Source organism: Pteropus alecto, unplaced genomic scaffold (assembly GCF_000325575.1).
Source record: "Pteropus alecto unplaced genomic scaffold, ASM32557v1 scaffold57, whole genome shotgun sequence".
In the NCBI taxonomy this organism is placed as follows: Eukaryota; Metazoa; Chordata; class Mammalia; order Chiroptera; family Pteropodidae; genus Pteropus; species Pteropus alecto.
The window spans coordinates 9,493,608-9,517,673 of record NW_006442508.1 but is presented as its reverse complement, the minus strand read 5'-3'; the positions used below and the strand labels follow the sequence as shown (position 1 = coordinate 9,517,673).

The window sequence follows — 24,066 nt, the reverse complement described above, 5'->3', positions numbered from 1 at the left end:
TATTTGGTGTGTCCCTAGTACATGCCAGTCACTCCAGTCACTGCTTTGGAGTAACCTCAGAACTCTGGGAAAGAATAATCTCCATTTTACAAACGAGAAAACTGAGGCATGGATTTTTTTTGTGTGCCCTAAATACACAGCACAATGAAATGATGGGATGAAGACTCAGGAAGCAGTCCCAAACTTCCTTCCATTCCAAGGGTCCTCTTATACATTTATGGGTCACAGAAGGAGGATCTGGTAAGCCAAGTACAAGAGAGGGAAAATGTATAATCTCCAGAGGAAGGCCTTGTTCTTACCTGATATTACTTTCATTCTCATACTTGGGATAACTCTCCCACTTATCAGTGAAGGTTTTGTTCATATAAATCCACTGTAGGTGTTCAGGTTTCGGGTATGCCTCATATTCAACAACCAGATCTACATTAGCTCCATCATTTACAAATATTGTAGTATTTGCCACAGGGAAGATATTAATGAATCCTTTATCTAATCATAACAGAATAAAACAGAAAGAATCCATTATCCACAGCTACCAAGGAAAAATAAAACTTCTTTAGATGACAAAGATAACGAATTGATTTCTAGTATGAATTGGTAATAACAAGTAAGAATTTAAACTAGCCATCTGACATTTTATTTTGCTCTTGTAGAATCACTGTCATAAAGAAAGGACACACACTTGTAATGTTTATTCTATCTCTGTCTCTCGAACAACTCTCTTAAAAATCTATCACCATCTTATAAGTTTTCTAGAAGTACTAGCCTTGATGTTTATCAGGTTAAAAAGTATTTGGACTAAATAGTTAGCCCATACCCAGACTCAGTATTTGATAAGTGTATATTTATTTGTCATAAATATAGAAAAGAAAGCCATAAAAATGTTAAAAAGAATGTCTTTTAGTACCTGAAGAAAAATAAACTTAGGTCTCCTCATCATATTATTTACAGAGATGAATCAAGAACAGCATTTTAACAATCAAACCATATTTTTAACTAAACAGAACCGACTCCTATCAAACTTCTACAGAGGACGTAGTTTTCTAGGCTTTTTAGAAGCAACAGAAAAATGTCATAAAAGACAAATGTGAATACATAAACATTTTTAAATGTCTATATAGCAAAATTAAATAGGAAAAGACATAAAAATATAGAAGAAAAATATTTACACTAGTAATTAAAATAAGGGATCACTTTTCACTTATTAAAAATAGCATAACTTCAATAAAGCTCTTTCAAAAATAAAATATACCCATCCTATGGAAAAATTATAACAAAAGTAATCTGAAATAAACTCAATAAAGTGTGGTAAGAGTGGCACACTGAATGACACCCTGTAAATTGGCACAACTCTTAGAAAGCATTTAGTAATGTAGATTTTTCAAAATTATTATTCAATTTAACCCTGTAATTTCCATTTGAGAACTCTTCTTACCAAGGTAGATAGCTACATATAAAAGAGATGCTATTTACACTAGTTATAATAATTTTAAAAATAAGAAACCAGTTAAATAAAGTAGCCCTTAAATGATCATGTAATATAAACAGATATTGAAAAAGAACATTATAATTGCCAATATTACTTTTATAGCTACCATTTATGGAATATTTACTATGTGCCAAGAAGTGCCCTAAGTACTTTAGCATATATTTCATTTAATAATTATGACATATTTAATCTTAAAATACTGAAAGAGAAAACTTATAACTCCTAATTTATAGATTAAAACAATTAAATCCTGGAAGGCCATACAACTAGCTACCCAATGGCAGAGCCTAGGTTTTAACACAGGTCTATGAGAAGCCAAGGCCGATCTCTTCTTACTGTAGCATATCCTAGAGTCTCTATATCCTTTCAGTTAGAAAAAAGAGAGATCAATCAAGGGAGGAAGAGAGAGAAGGTGGAATTATAAATAAGTTTCAATTTTATTGTTCTATTTTTTCAAATTTTAAAGATTATGAAATTTAAAATTATCATTCATTGTCTTTAGTGCTATTTGGTTAAATATGTCAAAGCCCCACATGACGTTGTCAAGATAGTATTTACTGACCTTTGTTTCCTCTAGATTCAGAATAGAAAATGGACTTCACCTGTCTTTTGTATGAATTGAAAAGGGATTTTTCAGGTGAGAATGGAAAATCATCCAAATGAAAATTGGATAGAGAAACCGCCACCTGTTCTAATACCTGAATCATAAATACCTGTAATTCTTTATGCTAATTTGGGTTATTCTGAGGGAACAAATGTTTCATCTGAATGCTACATTAAATTTTCAGGTTCTCAAGGTTATAAATTCTAACCACACAACGCAAAATATTTTGTGGAATCATTTCTCTCACAGTCACCATGTATAAAATATTTGTTTTAAGTTCCCCCTGAGCTTTCTATAATCTAGTTTGCTCAATATAGTTTTATGTCCTATAGTGGAACAGAGCTTCAAATTTATGAAGTATAAGAATTATTAGAATCAAAGAACTCCATCTAGGTTGTTATACCATAAAGTTGATTTTTTTCAAATACTTCTGCATTAAGAAATTGGTGGTGCATTCACATTTAATCAAGTACAAACACTATGCCAGGCACTTCTATAAAATCTACTGACTTTTCTCCCTTCCATCATCTTGGGAGGTTGAGGTTTTGTGTCTCAGAAGAGAAAATGCAGGTAGATTTGAAGTAGGGTGCATTCGCAAGTTAAGTGGCAGAGTCCCAACTCAAAACCAAGTCGAGGCCATCCTAAAGTCCTGTTCCATTACTCCCCATCATATCCAAATCCTACTCCCAGCTCCTAAAGAAATCACTTTTCTCTGTGTATCTTCCTGTTCTTGTTCCATCCCAACCCACTCTCAAAACAATCCAAAACCAGATTCAGGTTTCTCAGCCACAAGTCTTGCCAGTTATACAGTTATATTCTTGGAAATTGATGAATGGATTTTAAAAATCTGATTACATACAACGATATGCTCAAAACATCCTTACTAATTGCTTTCTGGAGCTGAAGCTGATATATCAACATGATCCCTAATCAACTTAGCAAATTAGCACTTATGGAGTTTAATATTTTAAAAGCATAGCCTTCTCCTCAAATTAATAAATGGTTCACAATCACGTTTAGGGACAGAGTACTCTTTCTCTGTGCTGACTCTGTAACTGCAAGTAAAGTGTATTTTTCATGTTTAGTCTGGTGAAATACTTTCCACTACAACATGGGCAGAAACATCAAAATTATATGAGATTATCGTGAGATAAATCACAGACCTCTAACATCGTTACATAAATTATTAAAGAAATATGGGGAAAGGAGAGAAATGAAAACAAATATGGCATCATTTTATTATTGCTCATGATGAAGAATTTCTCCACCTACAAGCACTTAATCAAAGTCAAGCATTAGGAATAGGGTTGCATTAAAAAGACAAGACAAGAAATTAAATTCAAACAATACTCGGAAGAAAAAAAAAGTGTAAATGAAGTAATTTAAAATCATTATTATTTTCTGTAAATCAAAAGCTTCAAATATTTCACTACACTCTTTAAGTAGACGCTTAGAAAACAAATACTTAGGGAAATTTCTAGAGTAGAGAAGAAAAGGCTAAACCAGTGTATATACCGGAGATGATGGGGTTAAGGGCACAGGTTACCATGTTCCAGTTTATGCTGTAAACTGCAGAACCAGTGACCCATGGCTCTATGGACCTCCTTCCTGAAGGTTCATGCTACAGCCTATAAGGTTGGAGGACAGGGTGAGGTGGGATGGGGAGGAGAAGTCCAATTCACCCCTTCCAGCTACAAAGCTAGAACCATGAGCGGTAAAACAATAAACCAAAAGGCTGAGGAGCCCCACCTAAAGATTCAGAGAAATATTTTAGGCTCTAAACATTCAAGCTCCTCAAGAGAGAAATTCTACATCTCTTTCCAAATTCAAGTCATTCAGCAAGAACTAGAATTTCTGGAAAAGCTCAACTTGTATTTTATTTGTTTCGTGGCGAAGGGAGGGTGAGTAGCACAGAATATGAAAGGTTTGAATAAATTCAATTACAGCTTTCCACTTCTCTCTATTAAACTGGTAGAATTTGCTTTTGTGCTCTAGTTAGAAGAGGCCACAATGATAATTTTATTCATTCATTCATTCATTCATTCACTCATTCAGTCAGTCGGTCATGATAAAAATTTCAAAGATTCTGTTCAACATTCCATTTATGTAAAAAGGAAACTATAGAGTAATTCCTTCTTTCACTACTGCCAGTAATTGATAATTCCCTTAGAGATATTTACCTACTACTTCCAAGGTTGTTGTGACATTTGCTGATCCAAAAGTATTATTGGCATAACACATGAACACTCCAGAATCATTAACTTTTGCTGAGCTGATAGTCAACCTCTCCTGACGTAGGAAATTGAAGTCACCCTGATGCCAGCTATTCCTCTTTACCTGTGCTTTAGTCGGCTGGTTTCGGAAGGAGAGAAAAAAAGTAAGATTACCATAAACTTTATATTCAGGATCTTTCCTACATAAATTAAAAATAGCAGCAATTAGCTTCTGCATATTAGCATTCATTATACTCTACTTAAGGATAATAAAGCATCATGACAAGTCTGTCATTGGAACACTTCATATTATAGGATTATATTGAAAGATAGTCATTAGCGATTAGAAAAAAACATGAAAATTCATTTAATAACCATAGCATACATGATTCCAAATTATTCGCAGTGCTAAATATTTTTTAACAGTGCCAAATTTTAAAAGTCAATATATAAGAAATACTACAGAATACTGATATTTTACAATAAACCAGCATACTTATGTCATATTGGTATTTTGTTATATATTTTTTTCTACTCTATATCCCAGTGATTGAAACACATTGCTAATAATGATCATGTTCTATTTTATTAATGTGTATTATTTTCATGAATAAAAAGAGAATCACAATGTCTACAAACTAACCTGGAAATTCATCCTACAGTTTTTATTTACCCAGAAAAAGTTTGGCAACTATTAATGGAAGTTCCAAGATATATAATACATAAAACTAAGCCCCAAATTATTTAAGCATGAGCTGAAGAGAAAAGATTGTGAATTTACCCTCATGATATCACCATTCCACTCTTATTATTTGTCTGTAAACAAGACGTGGAAAGATTTCTTACATGGACAAAAACAATAATATAAACTACAGCCACTCTCTGAAAAGATTTTAAAAAGTAGCTTCTAGCTTTTTGCATCTTCCAAATTTTCTGAATTGTGACACATTCTATTATAATGGAGAAAAAAGCAACTAAAAAAAGGAAGTAGACAGGAGCTTATGTTGACATGGACCGAGATCAAGGGTGATTCGCTGGCCGGGCCGTGGTGAACCTGTTAGTGTTAGCCCAATCTGACAGTACTGTAAATCAGAACAGCCCTGCTGGAAAAGCAACCTGGCAGTGTGTTCATACTCCTGATCAAGTCCAGCGAGTTTATCTCAAGGGAAAAAGTTCAATAAAAAACAAAACCTCTAATATGCTTACTGCGGTGAAAACTTGGAGATGACCTAAATGTGTATCAGACATCAAAATTACGAATGTGAAAACAAGAAAATGTTTATATTACTTTAAAAACATAAATTGAGTGTTACTTAAAACTGCAACCATGAGATAATACATATGCATGGGGGCAGAGAAAAAAATAAAAAAATAAATTGGGGCAGTATGGTATTTATAAGGACTAGCCACATATGATGAGCACTTAAAATGCAAAACATCAAACTGAATTGTTAAAAATATAAAATAGTCCCAAATTTTAAGACTTAATGTGGAAAAATAATGTAAAATATCCCATTAAAAATTTTATGTTAATTACATGATAAAAATAATACTTTTGATATAGTGGGTCAAATAAAATATATCTTGAAAATAAACTTTACTTTTTTTACTCTTTGTCATGTGCCTCCTAGAAAATTTGAAATGACACAGGAGGCTCACAATATATTTCCATTGCACATTTCTCGTTATATTTTTAGAAAATTTTTTACATGAAAATAAGCACACATAAAAGGTGACTGCCAAAGTTGAATGTTTTGAAATAAAAAGAAGAGAAACCTGGTTTTTGTCAACTAATTGTGAGATCTTGGGTAAGTCAAAGACACACCACCAGTCTTTTGTTTTTAAAAAGGAATGAGGGAACAAAGGTCTTTAAAGGCCTGTCCAGTTAGGAGCACTGTGTAGATTTAAAGATCCTCCCTTCTAAGAGATTCTTCTAATAACTGACAGAAATCTGCCATTTCGCTGTTAAGAAGATACAATAGCATGGTGAAGTGACATTTTCTCTAGCCCTTCCCATTCCATCATGTCACAGACTTCTTCTCTGCAGAATGACAATGGACAGATAACATACCAAATTCTAGATTTAAGGTATTTTCTTTCCAGTTCTTGTAAGAGCCTAAGAGCCTACCATAGGGAGGTGAACATGTCAGTGCCAGAAGAAATAGCTTGGTCATAAATAGCTTGGTCAATATCAACACCTAAACCCAAAGACCATAATTTAGGATACTGTCAAAGACCAAAATCAAAAGCAAGTAAAAATATGAGGACTTACGAGCATAAGAACAGCTAACCAAGACTCACAAGTGTAGAATACACTCCAAGATTCTCCAGTTTTAAAACAAACAACTGCAAAAAACTCTGAAACAGTGAGTTTATCCTAAATTTTATTGTGAGTCTAACTTATTCTAAATGGTCAGAATCAAATACTGCAGATTTTTAAAATAATGTGATAGTGCTAAGTATTCCAAATTACGCCAAAGGATATCAATAAAAGATTCATGGATGAACCTTGGCATAGAGCCATAAGCCCCATCTGCAAGTCACACACTACATATTGTTTGCACGTGATTTGGTTTTCCTTAACCCTTGGAGGTGCACATTGGGATTTCCCCAAAGGGCTCCCAACACTGAAGGCTTATCTACCAACGCCAGTGGATTAATTGGGAATGGCATGCAGGGCTCTTGGGAAAAATGGTTCAGAACAGAACTGCCTGGGGCAATTTAATTTCTCATCTCAAAAAGGCTAATTTTCAAGTTATACAGAGGCTCAAATACACACACAATCTAAACTGTTCTCTCATCTGAAATCAAGGGTTATAGAAAGCCAATTAACATAGGCTTGCATTCCTTAAATTTAGTCAAAAATCCATACATAAGCTATTGTTTTTTATTAAGTTATATGACCATGGAAACTAAAACTTGTTTCTCTGAGCCATTGGTTTGCAAGAACAGGTCAAGAGGATAATCCATTCTCCTAGTCAATTGCAGGCTTCACTTAGCAAGGTATCATCCATCACAGGTCTATATGAATAGCATCATAATGCTTTGCATTATGCTAATGATCATGGTTACTTGTTTAGCAAAGGCATTTTAAACAGGCATGAAATTGCCATTGTTGAATATAGGGCATGAGAAGGAAGAAGAGAAAGAGGAGGAGAAAAATATAGCATTTTTTTTCCCAATGTAATGCATACATGTGTACTGAAGAAAAATCACAATAGCTAATTAACTAGATAGCCTACAAAAATTATTGAAAAATCAGTCAACAGAAATTTTAAAGCAGAATATCAGGGAAATTAGACATTTAAAAGTCCGTGCTATTGATATGAGTATTTATTAATATGAGTATTTCCTTTATCCATATTGAATATTTAGAGAGAAATGAAAACTTCAAACATAACTGGCTAAATTTATTTAATTTTAAGATATACCTAACACAGTAATCTGACATATGGTAGACATTCAATATGCATTTGTTAAATGAATACGAAACTAAACATCTCCAAATGTTTTAGATTAAAGATAACCATTTAATTAATAGCAACTAAAACAAGTAAAAAACTATTAGCAACTTGATCTCAGGTAACCAGCCTCAAAGGAAAAAAATCAGATCCCAAAAAGTAACTCATCTCTCAAATGGACAGGCCACTTGGTCGGAGCGGGAAGAGCTTCCTGGTTAATATCTGAGAACTTTTCTTCTTTTTAAATATGGAAGGAAAAAAATTGGCACCTCTTTCCATTACTTTAAGTAATCTGGGCTGAATAGTATTGATAATTAAAAAAAATACAAGGTATTTATGTTATTAGTTTTTTTAATTTTCCTACTAAAGTCATTCAAAGAAACATCACGAAGTAATAACTTGAGTCTGAAGTTCTCTCTTCGATTTGCCAAAAATAAATGTACAAAATGACATTTTCTTGTTACCAATAATGAGTGTGCACATCTACATATGGCGTTATGAAAATATGCATCTCGACACGCTCCCAGACAGTTCTACCTCAGACGGACGCACCAGCTGAGCCATCCTCCCAGGACAATTAACAGACTTTTAAAAAATGTGAAAATATTCCACATAGAGAGAATGACATACTGAGAAAAATGAAGGAAACGATTCACTCACCTGGCTGTTTTCTTTTATCCACATTGAGTCCACAGAACTAGACACATCTTTTATCAAGCATGTCACTGTAAATTCTTCCCCTTCCCTAAGAAGATAGCTTGCTTTGGACACAGACACAACTGGTACAGCTCTGATAGCTAAAATAAAAAGAAATGTGACCCTCAAATAATTTGTTTTAATATACATGACATTTTAACTTATCATTTTTCCCCAAATGTACACAGCTTATTTCATCTTCTTTTAAGCAAAACGTAAAGTATGGTACTAACCTATCTGTATTACCTGCATATCTGAAGACATCAGCAATTAAATCACGCATCCTTCAAGTAAATTCACTAATACTGAGTGAAAAAGACAGGAATGTCCACTTTGAGATTCTAATGCTCCTGGACAATGCTATTTTGAAACAGGTAGAATCTCTGGCATCGTGAAGTGGCTTTAATCTTTACCTCACACAACCTGGATGGTTTCATGAGGACGTGGCCTACAACTAATCATATTCTTGTAACCAAACAGGTATCTTTCCCAAGCACTTTAAAAATAGATCTTTCCCAAGCACTTTAAAAATAGATCTTGCTTGTTTCTGAAAATCCCAGGTCTTAAATAATCAAATTTTCCTTAATTCCAAAGAGCATACTTTTTCAAAACTCTTAATAAATACTATTCAATCGCTGAATGCCAGTTGGGATCGAATGAGATAATCTCTGAGATAGAAAATCTAGATATCCTCCCGCTACTAAAACAGCCTACATAACGCCACAATAATAACAAGGTCCACAATCAGTTGGTGCATTAAAATAACTAAGGAGAAAGTCAACTCATGTATCAATAATAAACCAAGGAATGAATAATCCTTGTAGATTTACATGCTAAACTTTTCAAATAGCATAACTAAAGCTTCCCAATGGGTTTCTCTGGAAAGGAACACTTTGTGCAATTATGAAACTTTGAGGTGTACTGGAGCCAGTAGGTTTAACAACTGTCCCCAGTCCCAGCTAAATGACAATCTATGGTAGACACATCCAGCTGGAGGCAGATGTGGACTGGTCTCATGGGGTTGGGACTGTGAAATAAAGAATTCACAAGCAGCCAACATTATTTTGAAGCTGGGGGATTGAAGAGCCAGCTGCCTAAGGTGGACCAGTGCAAAGATAAGTTGTCTTCAGATCAAGGAATGCTCTGACTCCCAGAAGAAAGTAAGAAAGGGCCTGTACCTGCCCTCACTTTCAGAGAGAATTTCTTCGACAGCACCGACTTGCCCTTCTTGTCCGCAGAGCAGTGTAAGCAGAGCCGATGATACTCGCGCTTCACATTTCTGATCGTGATGCCAGCCTTGGGATCAGCGACAAACGTCAAGTCCTTGGGAAGAGGTTTCCCCTCGCATCCCATGAGGGAGTAATTGGTCACTTCTGGGTCAGTCAGAGGACAGCGAACGAGTGTATCATTGCCTTCTTTCCCATACAAGGGAAGGTCAATGAGGAAAAGCTTTGCAGGATCTATAGCATATTAAAAATCAGTAGTTTAAATGGCTGGTCGCAGGCACTAAAACATTTTTAAAAGTTCAAAAATGTTACCTTTCATAACAATTCCTAGTTGCTCAAATGGCTATTGACTTTTTTCTTTGCAGGCAAAAGTAGAATTTATCCAAATAATACTACAAGAATTTATCCAAATAATACAAGTAAGAGTTAACGTTTACTGAACACTTTTCATGTGTCAGGCACTAAGCTTGGACCACTACACACTTTATTTCTTTTGCTCCTCAAACCACTCCTATGTGAGGTGCACAATCATTATCCCCATTTCATAGATGAAGAAGCTGAAGTCTCAACAAAGCGACTCTCCTGAGGTGACATGGCCCAGAAATGAATGTGCAGAATTCAAACCCAGGTCTGAATGGTACCACAATTTGAGCTCTTAAAACTCTGAGAATATTTTATTACAACCATTACTCCTTTTCTGCAACAGGTAATAGTTCAAGAAGCATGGGTCAAGAATAATCCACCTGATGATACTTGTTAGGGTCAGGGAAAGGTCTTCTTCCCCTAACCCCTCTGTGTGGGCCCTTTTCAGAGTTCTCAATCTCCGGGATCTTTCAGCTTCTGGATAGAATCTAGAAAACTATCGACAGGCCACCCAGTATAAATAATATGTGGGCCTCACTCTATTCGAATTCTTTGAAAGTTATGTTTAAATATAACTTCTGGAAATCAAATAATTTCAAATCCACAAGGGGAGTTTATAAGTTTCAGGCATGCCGTGGCAAATGATTTATCGTCTAAACTAGGACCCTTGTGAGTGAAAGGGGGTATTATTAATAATTATGCCGGGACACCAGGTGTGGATTGGGAAAGCCTCAGGCAGACTGGGACCCTGTGTAAACACAGACAAACCTCCTTGTGTATACACAATATGCTGTTACCCTCTGCTGTATAAAGATAATATAGATATACTGTTGGGACAAGAGATTACATCTAAAATTTGTTTTTTGATCGTCCTTTCCAGCTGGAAAGTTGGTGTTCCACAAAAATCAATTTAATATAGTTAAAATATACTTCTTACCATTTAATTGTGACCAATTTTGAAATAGTTTTCCAAAATGAATTATGCACTTCCCAGCCTTACATTTATTCTGCGAATAAATTACTTCACAATGGGCGAACTATGCTCCAAGTCCAGAGGTGGTTATTTTTCCATCTACTCTTTCTCAGTCGCTCGAGTCTAGCTCCTACAATAATCCCTGACTTCCTTCGTTGCTATAACATAGATTATGTAAGTACCCAAACATGTTAAATAAATAATTAAGTATAGTTTTAAGTTATTGAGGATGACTTCCTCTATAAAGAAAATTCGTGAGCACTGTGAGACTGATTTGACTAATTCAGCAGTTTTCCCCATTTAGTCAGGTGTCTGCCCATCCTGTTAATAAACAGAATGATTCTTATTACCATTGGGAAATTACAGTATACTTCTGAATGTCAAAGAATAGCACACAGGTTGGCTCAACAATTATGAAACTATACCCAGAGGCTAAGCTGTGGCCTATCAAAGTGTATATCTTTTCAGCTACCCACCTAAGAAAGGACAACACATAAACTAAGGAGAGGCAGTCAATTTCATGGTAACCTTTATAGCAAAGGTGAGTCAACTTTATTAACCCTTAATAGAGCTAGAATTTACACAATTCTATCTCCCAAATAACAATTATGTAAACAAGACAGAGCAGGTAATCTTAACCAAATGTTGCAGTGAGGAACTAAGACTCTTGAGGTTGCTCAGATTTACAATGTGGGATAAATTTACTCATTAATTATTCCACAATACCATGGACGAAGCATCCTACTCATGCTTGTTTCAATGACAGCCCCAGTCAAGACACGAACCCAGGATGAGAACTAGGCCTCTACTTCGCCTCCTGTAACCTGGCTGGTTCTCTTAAGCTTCAAGTACTTCAGTTTTTACATCAACGAAAAGGTACTCCTCTCCAATTCCCCCCACCTCACCCCAGCAAACCACCTCTAGAGAAAGATATTAAAAGCACAAATGCAGATGCATCAATGAATTCAACACAGGAAATGAAGTACAGAAATCCAACTACCACGTTTTTCTTTTGTTTTTAAGAGGTCACAATTTTTTGAATGAATCAACCGACATCTATAAAGAACCTAGGAAAGACAAGGATACTTTGCTGATTGAGTTATTTTTCTAAGTTTACTCCCTAAAAGTGGGTCAATTCTTTTGAAGTGTTGGTCTGTTTAGGCCTTTAGAGATCTTTAGTTCCCTGAAGCATTTTTACTAAGTGGGAATATCTGAGATCTCAAGGCATTAAAATGCAGCCTTCCCAAAGGACCTAATTTATTCTCAGAGTTTACTCAGAGCAGCAGGACAAATGGGCTAACCATATTGTAATCTCATTATGAACAGCGTCACAGCCTTGCAGACCTTCAGCTGGAGTCATACCCAAAGCCACAATGTATTAAAAGATAGAGAATCTAACAAAGAAAAATTTATTTTAGGCTTTCTATACCAAGTCAGTAATATTTTACCTATGGCTTAGTCATCTATATGTCATCCATAATTAAGAACAGGATATTAAGATCTCTAAAGCATAGCATCAAAGAAAGCTGAACACTTACCTCTAACAAACACGTAAATGGAACTGCTTAAGCCGTCCTTATTGGTGCATGTGTAATTGCCTGTATTGGTGGCCTCTGCTTTCTCCATGACCCATTCATTGTATGTTTTCTCACTCAATTGACCCAAGGTCTCAAAAGTCCATTTGACAAATCCTGGATCAGTGCACAACAGCCTAATCTCATCGCCAACACTGACTCTTAACTCTGATTCTGCTGGATGGATGGATGGTGGAGATAGTTCCCCTGGACTCACAGATGGTTGAGAAGAGCCTGCCAAGAAAAATGAGAATCGTGTTGAGTAGGATCTTTTTCCTTGGCGAAATAAAGCATTTCTTCCAATATTGATTTCCATCTTCTGTGTACTCTACAATAAAAATAGGACAAAGCTGCCCTGTTATTTATAGTTAGAAAGTGTTCTGTTTAAAGTTTCTTAAGTTCATCTATAAAATTAAGTTACTTTCTGCAACCTTTTATTAATCCTTGGTGTGCAAGCCAAGACTTGCTGGATGCCATGACCTTCTCTGAGTTATAAAGCTAGGTCAAGTTTCCTTTCTGAATATGGGCCATTACAATGGTACTGTCATGCTGACATCCAGCTTAGAAACAACAAAAACAAAACCTCACACTAAAAAACTATTGGCCTATGACTCTTTTGGCAAAATGTACATGACCATGACATAGCTTGGCTTTTTCTTAAAGCTTTGTGAATTCAATTATTTCTATGCAGTTCTCCGTATACGGTGATATTCATCAAAAGAACTATTTAGGAGTTCAAAACACTAAGGCAGAAAATGAAAATCCCATTTTAAAGATCAGGCCACGAGATATTTCATGGCATATGCTGGGTTGCAGCCTGATCAACCTAATGCCTAGAAAGTTTTCCTAGGTAGAAAACTAGATTAAAGATGCAAATTTCAGGCTCTGAATACAAAACGTGAACCTTAGAAAATTCACAACAGCCAATTCATTCACTCGTGCATCTGTTGCGTGAATGCAACATTCATTCATTAATTATGATCTTATGGTCTACAAAAGCATCATCCAAGGTGCTAGGGGGAAGTCCAATAAGTGTGACACGTGATCCTGATACATAGCCTGACTCCGGGGCTTCAGGAACTCATTGCTCAAGTGTCAGAATAAGTGAAACATAACTACAAGATTTAGGTTTAAGCTGAAGAAAAAGTAAGAAATGGCCTGGACCTAGATGGTATCAGAAAAGGCGGAAGAGAAGACAAAACAAGAAAAGAGCTGGCACACAAGGCATTTGGAGCTATAAAGAAACCAGCCTGGATGGAAATAGGGTTCCTTGTGGAGACCATGAGAAGTAAGATTAAACAGGCTAAGTAGGATGGAACCTGATCATCCAGAGCCCTGAACATCTGGTATAAATATCTGAAATATACAATAGAGACCATGTAGAAGTCACCACAGGTTTTTCAGTAGAAGAGAGACATGCACAGGAAGATATCAGAGATCAGCTAGATTCAAGGAGATCAGTGAAAAGCTCTGGTCCTCAGAGAGGCTAAAGCAATAAAGAACCCATAGTAAGGATTTGAGACTAAAGAGAAAGATCTAATATACTGTCAGAGGAAGAATATGTTAATGATTATAGGGAATAGCATAATCAAAAATACAAAAGGTTGACTCATGGATGACCTTGGTGAAGGACAGAGAATAAAAGGTCCCTTGGTGAGGTGGGCTGGGACAAGAGGAGAACAGAATTCCCTAGGGGACTTTCAATCACTTCTTCAGTTTCATGGACGAAATGGCTCATGTGCATAGGATGTGTGCCTCCTCTCCACACATTCTCTACATGGAGAAAAGAACTAACCAGAGCTGAAGGAGGAGTAAAAGCCTTCAGGCCAGGTGGAGAAAGGGGCTGGTGGGAGGAAAAGGCAGCAAGAGGCAGGTATACCAGGAAACTCTCTGCAAGTTCAGGCTGGCTGGGGCGGGGACGGGTGAAGTGGGGGATGGAGACATGGTCAGAAAGGGACTGGGACAGGAAAGTAGATGGGCTTCTCACCTGCAACCTGAACTTCAGATAGTGGAGGCAGAGCAATAATGTGTGAAGTTAAAAGACTGAGATCAGATAATCAAGGGGAAGGGTTTTTGGGAAAAAGAGGAACACACTGAGTACCAATCTTGGAGAGTTCCTCCAGCTAAAAGGGCATAGGAACGAGTCAAGCCAGACTTAGAGACTTAAAAAAAGAAAGAAAGGAAAAAAAAAAAAAAAACCAGAAAGGAAGGCAACAGATCAGAGTTTCAAAGAGAAGGTGGGTGGGTCCTAGGGCAGATGCTGAACAAGATCAAAGGGAATGAACAAGTCTTCAAATTTGGTTAGAAAGAGACCACAGGAAATCCAAGAGTACAATTTCAGTTGAGTGGGAATTTCTGTTTGCTCCAAAGTTAAAGGCTGCAAGTGTCAACCTCTCCATGAAGAGCTATCGCAGGAGATGACAGAGAAATAGATCTGTAGTCAAACGAGGTTAAAAGTTAAAAAAAAAAAAAATTAGGAGACCTGTTGACATTTGAAGATAGAAGAGTCTGTAGAGAGGGACAGATGAATATGGTCTAAAGAAGAGCTGAAATTGTCTCCTGCAGGTATAGTCTCAATTCCAGTTTGTTATCCAGACAAGTATTTATTTCATCTGAGTACCTTTCAACCATGACATCAACTGTGCCTCCATGATGTCACGCAAATCACAGCCCAGATCACAAGACACTCAGCAGCCTTGATTCATGGAAGACAACAATAAAGTCAATTATAATCATCAGATGTTATTAAGTACCAACAACAGGAGAAGTGCTATAAATGAGATGGTTTGTGCCCTGTAGGCTCAACATCTAAATGGAGCAGCCAGAATATGGACATGAAGTGGTTGCGATTATTTTCAAAGTCATACAGAATGTATGGGCACAGCAATAGAGACACTATTATTTCAATTATTTATCCCCTTTAAAATGAGAGTAGTTCCAAGTGAATATTAGTGACATTGACAGTAAAGACAATCCAAAAATTGTTAAAGAATTTATGTTACAGTATATTCCAATCAATTCAATTTTCTCACAAGTGGATCTTAAGGGCATATGTAGATACTGCAATCCAGAACAAATATTGCTGACTTCCAGGCACCTATCACACCAATGTAGGTAAGGCCTAGCTGTGTGACTTAAGGCAGGCCATTCGACCTCTCTGTATCCAAGTTTCCACATTTGAAAAATTATGTTAAAAATAGCTTCATCTCACAGAATTCTTATGGGAATCAAACACAGTAAATACATGCAAGGAGCTTAACATAGCTCTAGGCAGTTTTTAAATGCTAGCTAGCTATTATAGAGAAGCAGTAAAGCATAGTAGGTGGAAGCTTGACTCTTGACTTAAAGCTGTCTATATTTGCATCCTGGCTCTGCCACTTAATAAATGTGCAACTCTTAGGTGGTAACTAATCATCTCTGCCTCAGTTTCCTCATCTGTAAAGTAGAGACAAAGCAGCAACTATCTCATAAGGCCATTACATAAGGCACTCAGAACAGTGCTTGCACACATAGAAAACACATAAAAATATTAGACACATATTTTCAAAAACAGAACTTTTTGTCACAACTCCCATCAGTCTTGACTTACTGACTTCCTGTAGATGTGAATGATTCCATCATTTCCTAAACACTCCTGTCTGACTTCTCCCTTCTAGCAATCTTTCCTGTGGAGCCTCTGCCACACTCTGCTGTCTGCCTTTCTACTCCTGCTGCCCCACTCCAGACTTCCATTTAACACTTAGCATAGAGATAACATTGTCTCCTAAAAGGTGTCCATTCCTTCAGCCTCCACTCACCCCACCCCCAACTCATCCTACTCATAATCCTGAGCTCCAGCAGCCTAAAGCACCACCTTTTCAATAACTTCACTCCCAGCCTCAAAAAACTAACGGAAGCAGCAGCAGTTCACCCTGATATCAGGTACAGCACTTTCATGGGATTCATTTCTAGCTATTCTGTCTGGACCCAACCTGCCTCTCCAATAAGAAACACCTTTAGGTTGGCTAAGGATCCTGCAAACATTCTTCATTCCTTGGTATACTCATTTTTCTGCCCATGTCTCCAGGACACACTTACTCCACCAATTCGCCTCTTTGTCATGTAGAAAGCCCAGCCCAGTCTTCATGGATGTTGCTCCCAAACCACTCCAGGTCACAATCACCTGTCCTCACAAAATCTCACCAACATGTCCAACCCCAGCAACCATGTGGCTTGTACTGATGCTCGACAGTGGTCTTCATCTAAATCTTACTTCCCCTCTACCTCCTCTAAGGTCTTCGAGCCCTCAGAGTAAGAATCCTAAATTATATTTTTTCCCCTAGCGTAGTCATAAAAACATTCTCTTCAATCCCTGAACATATAAAAGACTGAAGGAAGGACAGGTTCCTAAACATCCAGCCCCTATAACAGATGTCCTATCCTCGAAAAGAGGTCGGATGTCAATTCTGTTGAATGTACTAAGAAAAGGGAGGTTTAATTTACCCACTAAAACTACTATGGCTACCTACAAAAAAGGAGCCTCCAAATTTCAGTTCATTAGTTTATGCCTTACTACTAGAGTTTTAAAAGATAAACTTTTTAAATCATTACCATCAGAAGCATTCAGGGTTTTATTTTCAAAATGAATTATAAGTTCAACCTTCAAAGTCACATTATAAATGAAAATAGAACTTATATTAGAGTGGGACTATGGGTACTATTTATTTTCTTTTTTCCAAACTATCTTGAATGTTGTTATAATGTTCTCACAATAAAAAAAAAAAAAATTAGATTAATGTTAAAAGGTGTATGTGTATTCATATATACCTGTCTTTATTATATTTAAAATTCAATACCAATAAAGTATTCTAACTGAGCTTTGAAACTGCTCTGAAACTACACATTTTGAAATATGGTACATAGCAAATTCTCAATACATGTTTGTTGAATTGGGTTTTATCTACATCAGGATTCTTTGCATTAGAAAATGTACTTCACTAATTATGTTTGGCTAAGGCTGATATTAACAGTTGTTTTCTGTCCCCTGAACACATGTTAATTTATGAGCCAAGAAAAAAAAAAAGACAGCAAACCCAACATTCTGGGGATCAAATACTAGAGTCGATGATGGCTCCTGGCTAGGAACTCCAGGAACTATTCAGCAAATATTTATCTCAGGTACCCTTGTAAGTGTTGCGCCTAGAAGACAGTCCTTGTACTCAAAGGGCATAAACGAGGGAGGACAAGGGCACTTACGAAGCCTCAGTAACCCAAGATTTTAATGAGTTCAAGATAAATACACCATACCCTCCGTAACCTCTTTCAAAAGTATAAAATTCAACCATACCCAAAAGAATTGAAAGCAGGAACACAACATGTATGTTGTACACCCATGCTTACAAGCAGCATTATTCACAATAGCCAAGAGGTAGAAACAACCCAAGTATCTATTAACAGATGAATGAATAAGCTAAATGAGGTATATACATACACCAGAATATTATTCAGCCATAAAAAGGAAAGAAATTCTGACATCTTCTACAACATGAATCAACTTTGCAAACATTATGCTAAGTGAAATAAGCCAGACACAAAAGGATAAATATGAGGTACCTGGAATAGGCAATTCAGGGAACAGAAGTTACTAAGGGCTGGAGGAGGGAAGAATAGAGTATAGAGTTACTGTTTACTGGGTACAGCATTTCTGTTTGGAATAAAAAAAATGTTCTGGAATGTACAGTGGTGATGGTTGTACAACACTGTGTACTTAATGGCACTGATGAGGACATTTAAATGGTACTTTTCATGTTATGTATATTTTACCATAATTTAAAAGAAAACTTAAATTTAAAAAATCAGCAATTCGTCAAGGCCCAGGTGAAGCTTCAGACTTTCTCAGCTATCCTAACTCTTTCTCATCTGACCACTCCGACTTCCGGTATTAGCTTCAATGAGTCCCTCAACTTTGTTTTAAATCATGTCATTTAAAAAAATTAATTGTTGTCATTATTTTTATTTGTTCCACACAGTTGCAACTGAAGGTGTAAATGGCATCTTCATTTCCATGTCTCTACCACCTTATACAAAGTATAAGGCATTCTTAGTAGAAGCTCTTTTAACCCTCTGGGCTGAATCACCTAGAAGTTTTAAACCACACTGGCTCCTGCTACCCAGGAGACTTTGAATGCTCAAGGCTATTAGTCTCTTCTCTCATACATCATTGCTTTTCTCCTCACACCACCTGAGTCATTAGGTTTTATACTCAAACCTATTTATGGACGCTGGACTTGATGCTGTATTATATGTAAATTAAGTACATATTATGAAAATTGGTGAAATATGTGTGTGTGTACTGGGGGAGATCCTCTGATAACTCAGAAACACATTATAGGGGTGGCTCAACTAAAAAAAGACACCTGTTAATTAAATGTGGGTAAAACATTAGAAGACTGGGGGAGCCCTCTGACTCACAAACACAGGGGGAGAGTCTGCATTCCCACTGTTTCACAGGCACTACAGGTAAGGAAACTAACATTAAAAATTGCAGACCTTGCATTTAGGATATAGTGTGTAGTAAGGGCGACAGCTCAGAACTCCTCTGAGAACTCGCATCAGTCAACCCAAACTCACAATCAACCAAAACTCAAAGAAAGGTTTGGCTTCTCCATCAAAAAGAACGCAGCTGTCCAGCTCCCTTTTTTTTTTTTTAAGCAAAAATACAGTATTCGAGGTAGGCCTGTGTGTTTCATATTCTGTTGATTAAAAGACTAATTGAAAGTCCAGACCGGGCTTCTGCAGAAGGTTCTCAAAGAGCTGTGTAAGCAGGAGTGACCTGCTTGAACAAGGGTGCTACCCAATCACCTTTGGTAGTGGTTGGACCACGTCGAGCAACCATTATTGCAATCTAGAGTCTCAACAATTCCAAGGTCTCTGTACCCTTCACAAATGTCTAAAGCTGCAAAGACTGGATCTACAGCTGAGGTTAAAGTAAGAAAGTCATTTCAAAACCTTTTCTCCTTTGGACACGAATATAAGGAACCAGGCAAAATAATGGCGGGGAAGAAAACCCACACAGAGAGACCTACTTTAGTTTTGGGGAAGTGGGGCAGGAAAAACTGACTAAGCCAAAGCTGAAAACACCATTGTAGCTGAACTACTCTTTGGTTCACATACTGTTTAACCACAATTCATAATAAAAAACCTAATGATTTGTATATCCTACTGTTTCTGACATACTTTTATATCCCCGTAGGAATAAACGATAAAAAGCAAGATGGAAGGATCCTAGTAATTGCCCACAACACCCATGAGGCTTTAAAAACAAGTAGATGATACTGGAAATAGAATGAAGCTGGGGAGAGAGGGAGTATGAGCTCAGTGAAAACCACTCAAGTCCTAAAAAATGTTCTTGCCCAGTGGCAGAGAGACTGCAAATCCACTCTGGATCACCCAACAAAAGGAGTAAGCCATGCAGGGAGGGTCCAGGATGGTCCCCACCCCATTCTACTGCAGTGAGGCAAGGCCACCATAACCATTAAAAAGTCATTTCAACAAGCATCTATTGCATAATTATCACTATAGTGGTGAACTAGATGCTGGTGGGGAACTCAGCCTTGCGCAGGAAACAAATCCAATGCAAATGAAATAAAAATACTGAAAGGTGACAAATATGTCCCAGGACTCAAAGGGAGAAGCTATTATTCTTCCTGAAAGGACCATAAAGAGCTCCAGGGGGAGGGGCCATGAGAGTTGAGTCAAGAAGACAAGAAGACTTTGTGTGTTTGCATGTGTCATGCTTGTATACGTGATCAAAGAAGGGAGAAGCAAAGGCAAAGTTCTCAGAGTGCAAAGGTGCATGGTGATTCGGGAAGAGCTCACCCTGTGAGGACCCCACCCCATCCCCCAAATTGTGAGTTCTCAGAATTCAAAGCCAGGTCTGTAAATACCTAGCCGCGAAGACTCACCGAGCACCAGGAATACAGACATGTTTAATAAGTGCACCATGAAGGAATGACTACCTACAGGAAATGTGGGGATGCGGGATAGGGGAAGATAATTTGGGACATCATTCAACAGAGTAGTGCCTCTCTGATCTAGGGTGTTTCCTAACTAGTTTTCTTAAGGTCAATTTTACTCGGTGACAAATAATTTTAAACATTATTTTATATCATATATAGTAAAACAGAAAGTAAAATCAAATGTATGGAGTGGGGGGAACCATGAGGTTTCAAAGAAATTGAACTACCTTACAATTACATACTCTCAAACTTAGACTTAACTGCCTACTACCTCCCACCTTTAAAGTTACCTCCATGGCCAAGTTTGCAAATAGTCCTAAATCACATAAATCCAGGTTCATAATCCTGCTATTTCCAGAGGATTCTGAGAAAGAAAGAGTTCAGATATATCTTTAACCTTGCAATACAGAGATTAAAGAACTTATCTAGGTAGAACTCAAATTGTGACATGAGGTAAATAATAAGTAATTGACATGATTTCCTTATTGTCTCTTAATGTTAAGTCCTCCACTGAAGTACTCTCGTGTTCGGGGCCTGAAAAAAAACAATTCCTTGGTACAAAATAAATTTGTAGTTAGCTTTTCAAAAGGAAAGACATTTTCTTTCTGCGTGCCAGATCTCCGAACTACATTAGCTACAGAATATTTAGTGATTATACAAAATCTGTTTCAATATTTGAGATAGTTTACGGTTTCAAGCAATAGCAATAGACCACTGTAAAATGATCAGCCATTTAAAAGTCAGTTTAAAAATCATAAAATAACAAAGACTTCACCACAGCACAGTTTTTTAAAATGCAGCTCCTTAAGTATATTTCAATGTTGTTCTAAAGATTATGAAGTAATTAACAGAAGGGAACTGAAGGAAAGAGAAATAAAGCTGGAACTTTAGTTATTAGTGGCCAAGAGAGATGAAAGCACTGACCCACGTCTTCATTGATGAAATGGTAATTGAGCAGCTACCATTTGGTCTAGGTGGAGCTGGGGACCAGAAATATGAGCAGGGGCTCCCAGACAGTGGAAAGAAAATGACACAGATAATTAGCACACAATGAAGCAAGTGTCGGCAAAAAGGGCAATAGAGGTTGTGGGCAAGAAGAGGGGTCAGAAAAAGATTCCTAGAGCTCAAATTAAAGTATGTGTGTGACCTGGCCAAGCTGCAGGGCAGAGGGGGAGAAAGGTCTATTAGATGGGGGACCACAGGAGCAAATATTATAGAACTAGTAAGGTGCATGCTGAGGAGTCACAATATCATTCAGAATTGCTACAGCATCCAGGTGTGAGGCCAGAGTGGGACTGAGGGCAGGACTACCGTAACACCACCTCTGTCATGGTAAGGGGGTGAGCGTACTCTGGTGCAGAGCTATTAATGTGTATTTTGGGGAGACCTTTTGGGAGCAGTGAAGGAGAGTACTGACAGAACAGAACTAGAGATAGTACAGATAGGACAAGTAGACTCGGAGAAAAGCTGATGACGGCATCAGCCAGAGGTGGTGGGGACCGAGAAAAGAGATAAGTGTTTACTGGGTGAGTAAGGGGCCTCAGGATGGGCTGAATCTGGGTGGTGAAGAAGCAAGGAGAGAAGACATTCCTGTTTTGGGCTTATATAATGGGGAGATGGGGTGCCACTAGCTTGAAAGAGGAAAAATTAATTTAAAGGCATTTGGACCAGTGAATAGCAGTTAGAAAGTTCTGGAAATTGGGTGGCGGGGGGTGGGGTGGGGGCGGAGAAAGTGGGGGGACATACTAGCACACAAAGTGGTTGTGGGGTGGTAACAAGGGATGTCTGGGGAGGGAATGGAGAGTATAAAGAATAAGGAATAAGGGAGCAGAGAAGAAAATGAATGACAAGGCCAAGGTGGCTGAGGTAAAGTAGAGATGGCAATGACTCACCGTAGAGGAGAACCAGGAAATCCCAGACTAGATGATGCAGAGGGCCTTCTAGTTGGTCAACAGAATCTCCAAAGATGTGCCAGCACACAGGGCAGCAGAAATGAACAGAGAACTAGCCCCAAAGTCTTCAGCATACAGGACTGGTCACTGACAGTAGTGAGGCAGAATAGTCACGTAACTGATATCACTCATTCGCAGCCCTGGCTGCACACGAGAATCGCTAACCTCCCAGCCCCATCCCATGCCAATCACAGCAGAACCTCTGATGGTATTGCAGCCATGGGATGTAAGAGAAGAGGAGCTTGACTGCAGATGCTGTTGGGGAACAGCAACCAAAGAGTCAGTCGAGAGGAGGGGGACGAGGAGGAGGAAAGACTCTTGGAGTCAGCGAGCAAGGGAAGCAGTGGCTAAAGCCAGAATGGAAGACATGGGTGCTCACGGGGCACTCAGATGAGGAGCTAGGGGATGGATATCCACAGAGACAGGTTATCGGGAGAACAATAAAGAAGGAAAGAATGAGAGGCAGGGACAGAGAAGTGACTAGCAGAGAAGGCTGCTGAGCAGACTTCAGGGGCTGATGAATGTGCCCATAAGATGCATGAATTCTCTGGGCTCAAAGGAACCAAGGGCAGGGCAAAAGCACCATTTTAAGCTCCTCTTTCTCTGGACCTACTCTTTCAGGAAAATAGCAGTGGCACAAAAGAGCCAGTGAGTGGTACCACAGGTGGGTCCCATATTTCCCATGAATATCCGAGGAAGAGTGGTTCGCCAAGGGGCCCGAAAGGAGGTGTCCCATCACAAATGGGAGTGCCCTTCTCAAGGGAGGCAGGATTGGGCTGCACGACCCCCACCTCATCTTCACGCCCACTCACCTTTCTGCGGCTGTTCAGCCTGGGTGGATTCATCTGTGGTTTGGGCCTTTCTTGCCTCTGCTACTGAGAGTGGTTTCCTCCCAGGGGCCCAGGCAGCCCCTCTATTTTCTGCCTTAACCACATAGACAAACCCTGTGCTAATAAATCATCTGTGTTGATCATACCTTTCTTGCAGCATTTGCATTTTTTGCTTTTCTGGCTGTGACTGTGATTCCTGAGCAAATCACGCAGACCTTGTTCTCTGCTGTAGAGGATTCCCCGCACTCAGATCCCTCAACATTGCCCAACTGGGAGCTTCACTGTAGCTGAACCCTCAACTCCTTCCTCCCACTGGTTCCCAGCTCCCCAGCATGCCATCTTGTGGCAAGAGAAGATGCCCTCAGGCTGTTTTTCCTTTTGAAAAGCGCACCCAAGAGCAAAGAGATATTAAAAGTTTTACGTGCCACTAAGAAAACTTACTAAAACAACTCGGCAGCAAAGATTCCCACTTCCAATAAATGCCTTTTAAAATTATGACATCTGTCAAAGCTTTTCTCAGGGTGGAGGCGATAAGCAAAATTAGTGATTATCTGGTGTCTGCTAAGGTATTTGATATTCGTATGTTTTAGAGAAAATGTACTGACTGCATATTTTGCTTTTAAGCGATTAGTGAAGGATGTGAAGAAAAAATGTAATAATGTGGACACAGAAAAGTTCTAGATTCTAA

General features: G+C 38.0%; 1 protein-coding gene across 1 annotated transcript in view; it reads right to left on the bottom strand.

Moving 5' to 3' along the window:
* KIT (KIT proto-oncogene receptor tyrosine kinase) overlaps positions 1–24,066 on the bottom strand; it is a 75,342-nt gene that overhangs the window by 28,873 nt on the left and 22,403 nt on the right. The window contains exons 2-6 of the mRNA XM_006922507.2: positions 12,564–12,833; positions 9,642–9,923; positions 8,428–8,564; positions 4,274–4,445; positions 300–489 (exon numbers count right to left, since the gene is read on the bottom strand). Coding sequence (XP_006922569.1) covers positions 300–489; positions 4,274–4,445; positions 8,428–8,564; positions 9,642–9,923; positions 12,564–12,833 — 1,051 coding nt within the window. The remainder of the gene's footprint in view (positions 1–299; positions 490–4,273; positions 4,446–8,427; positions 8,565–9,641; positions 9,924–12,563; positions 12,834–24,066) is intronic.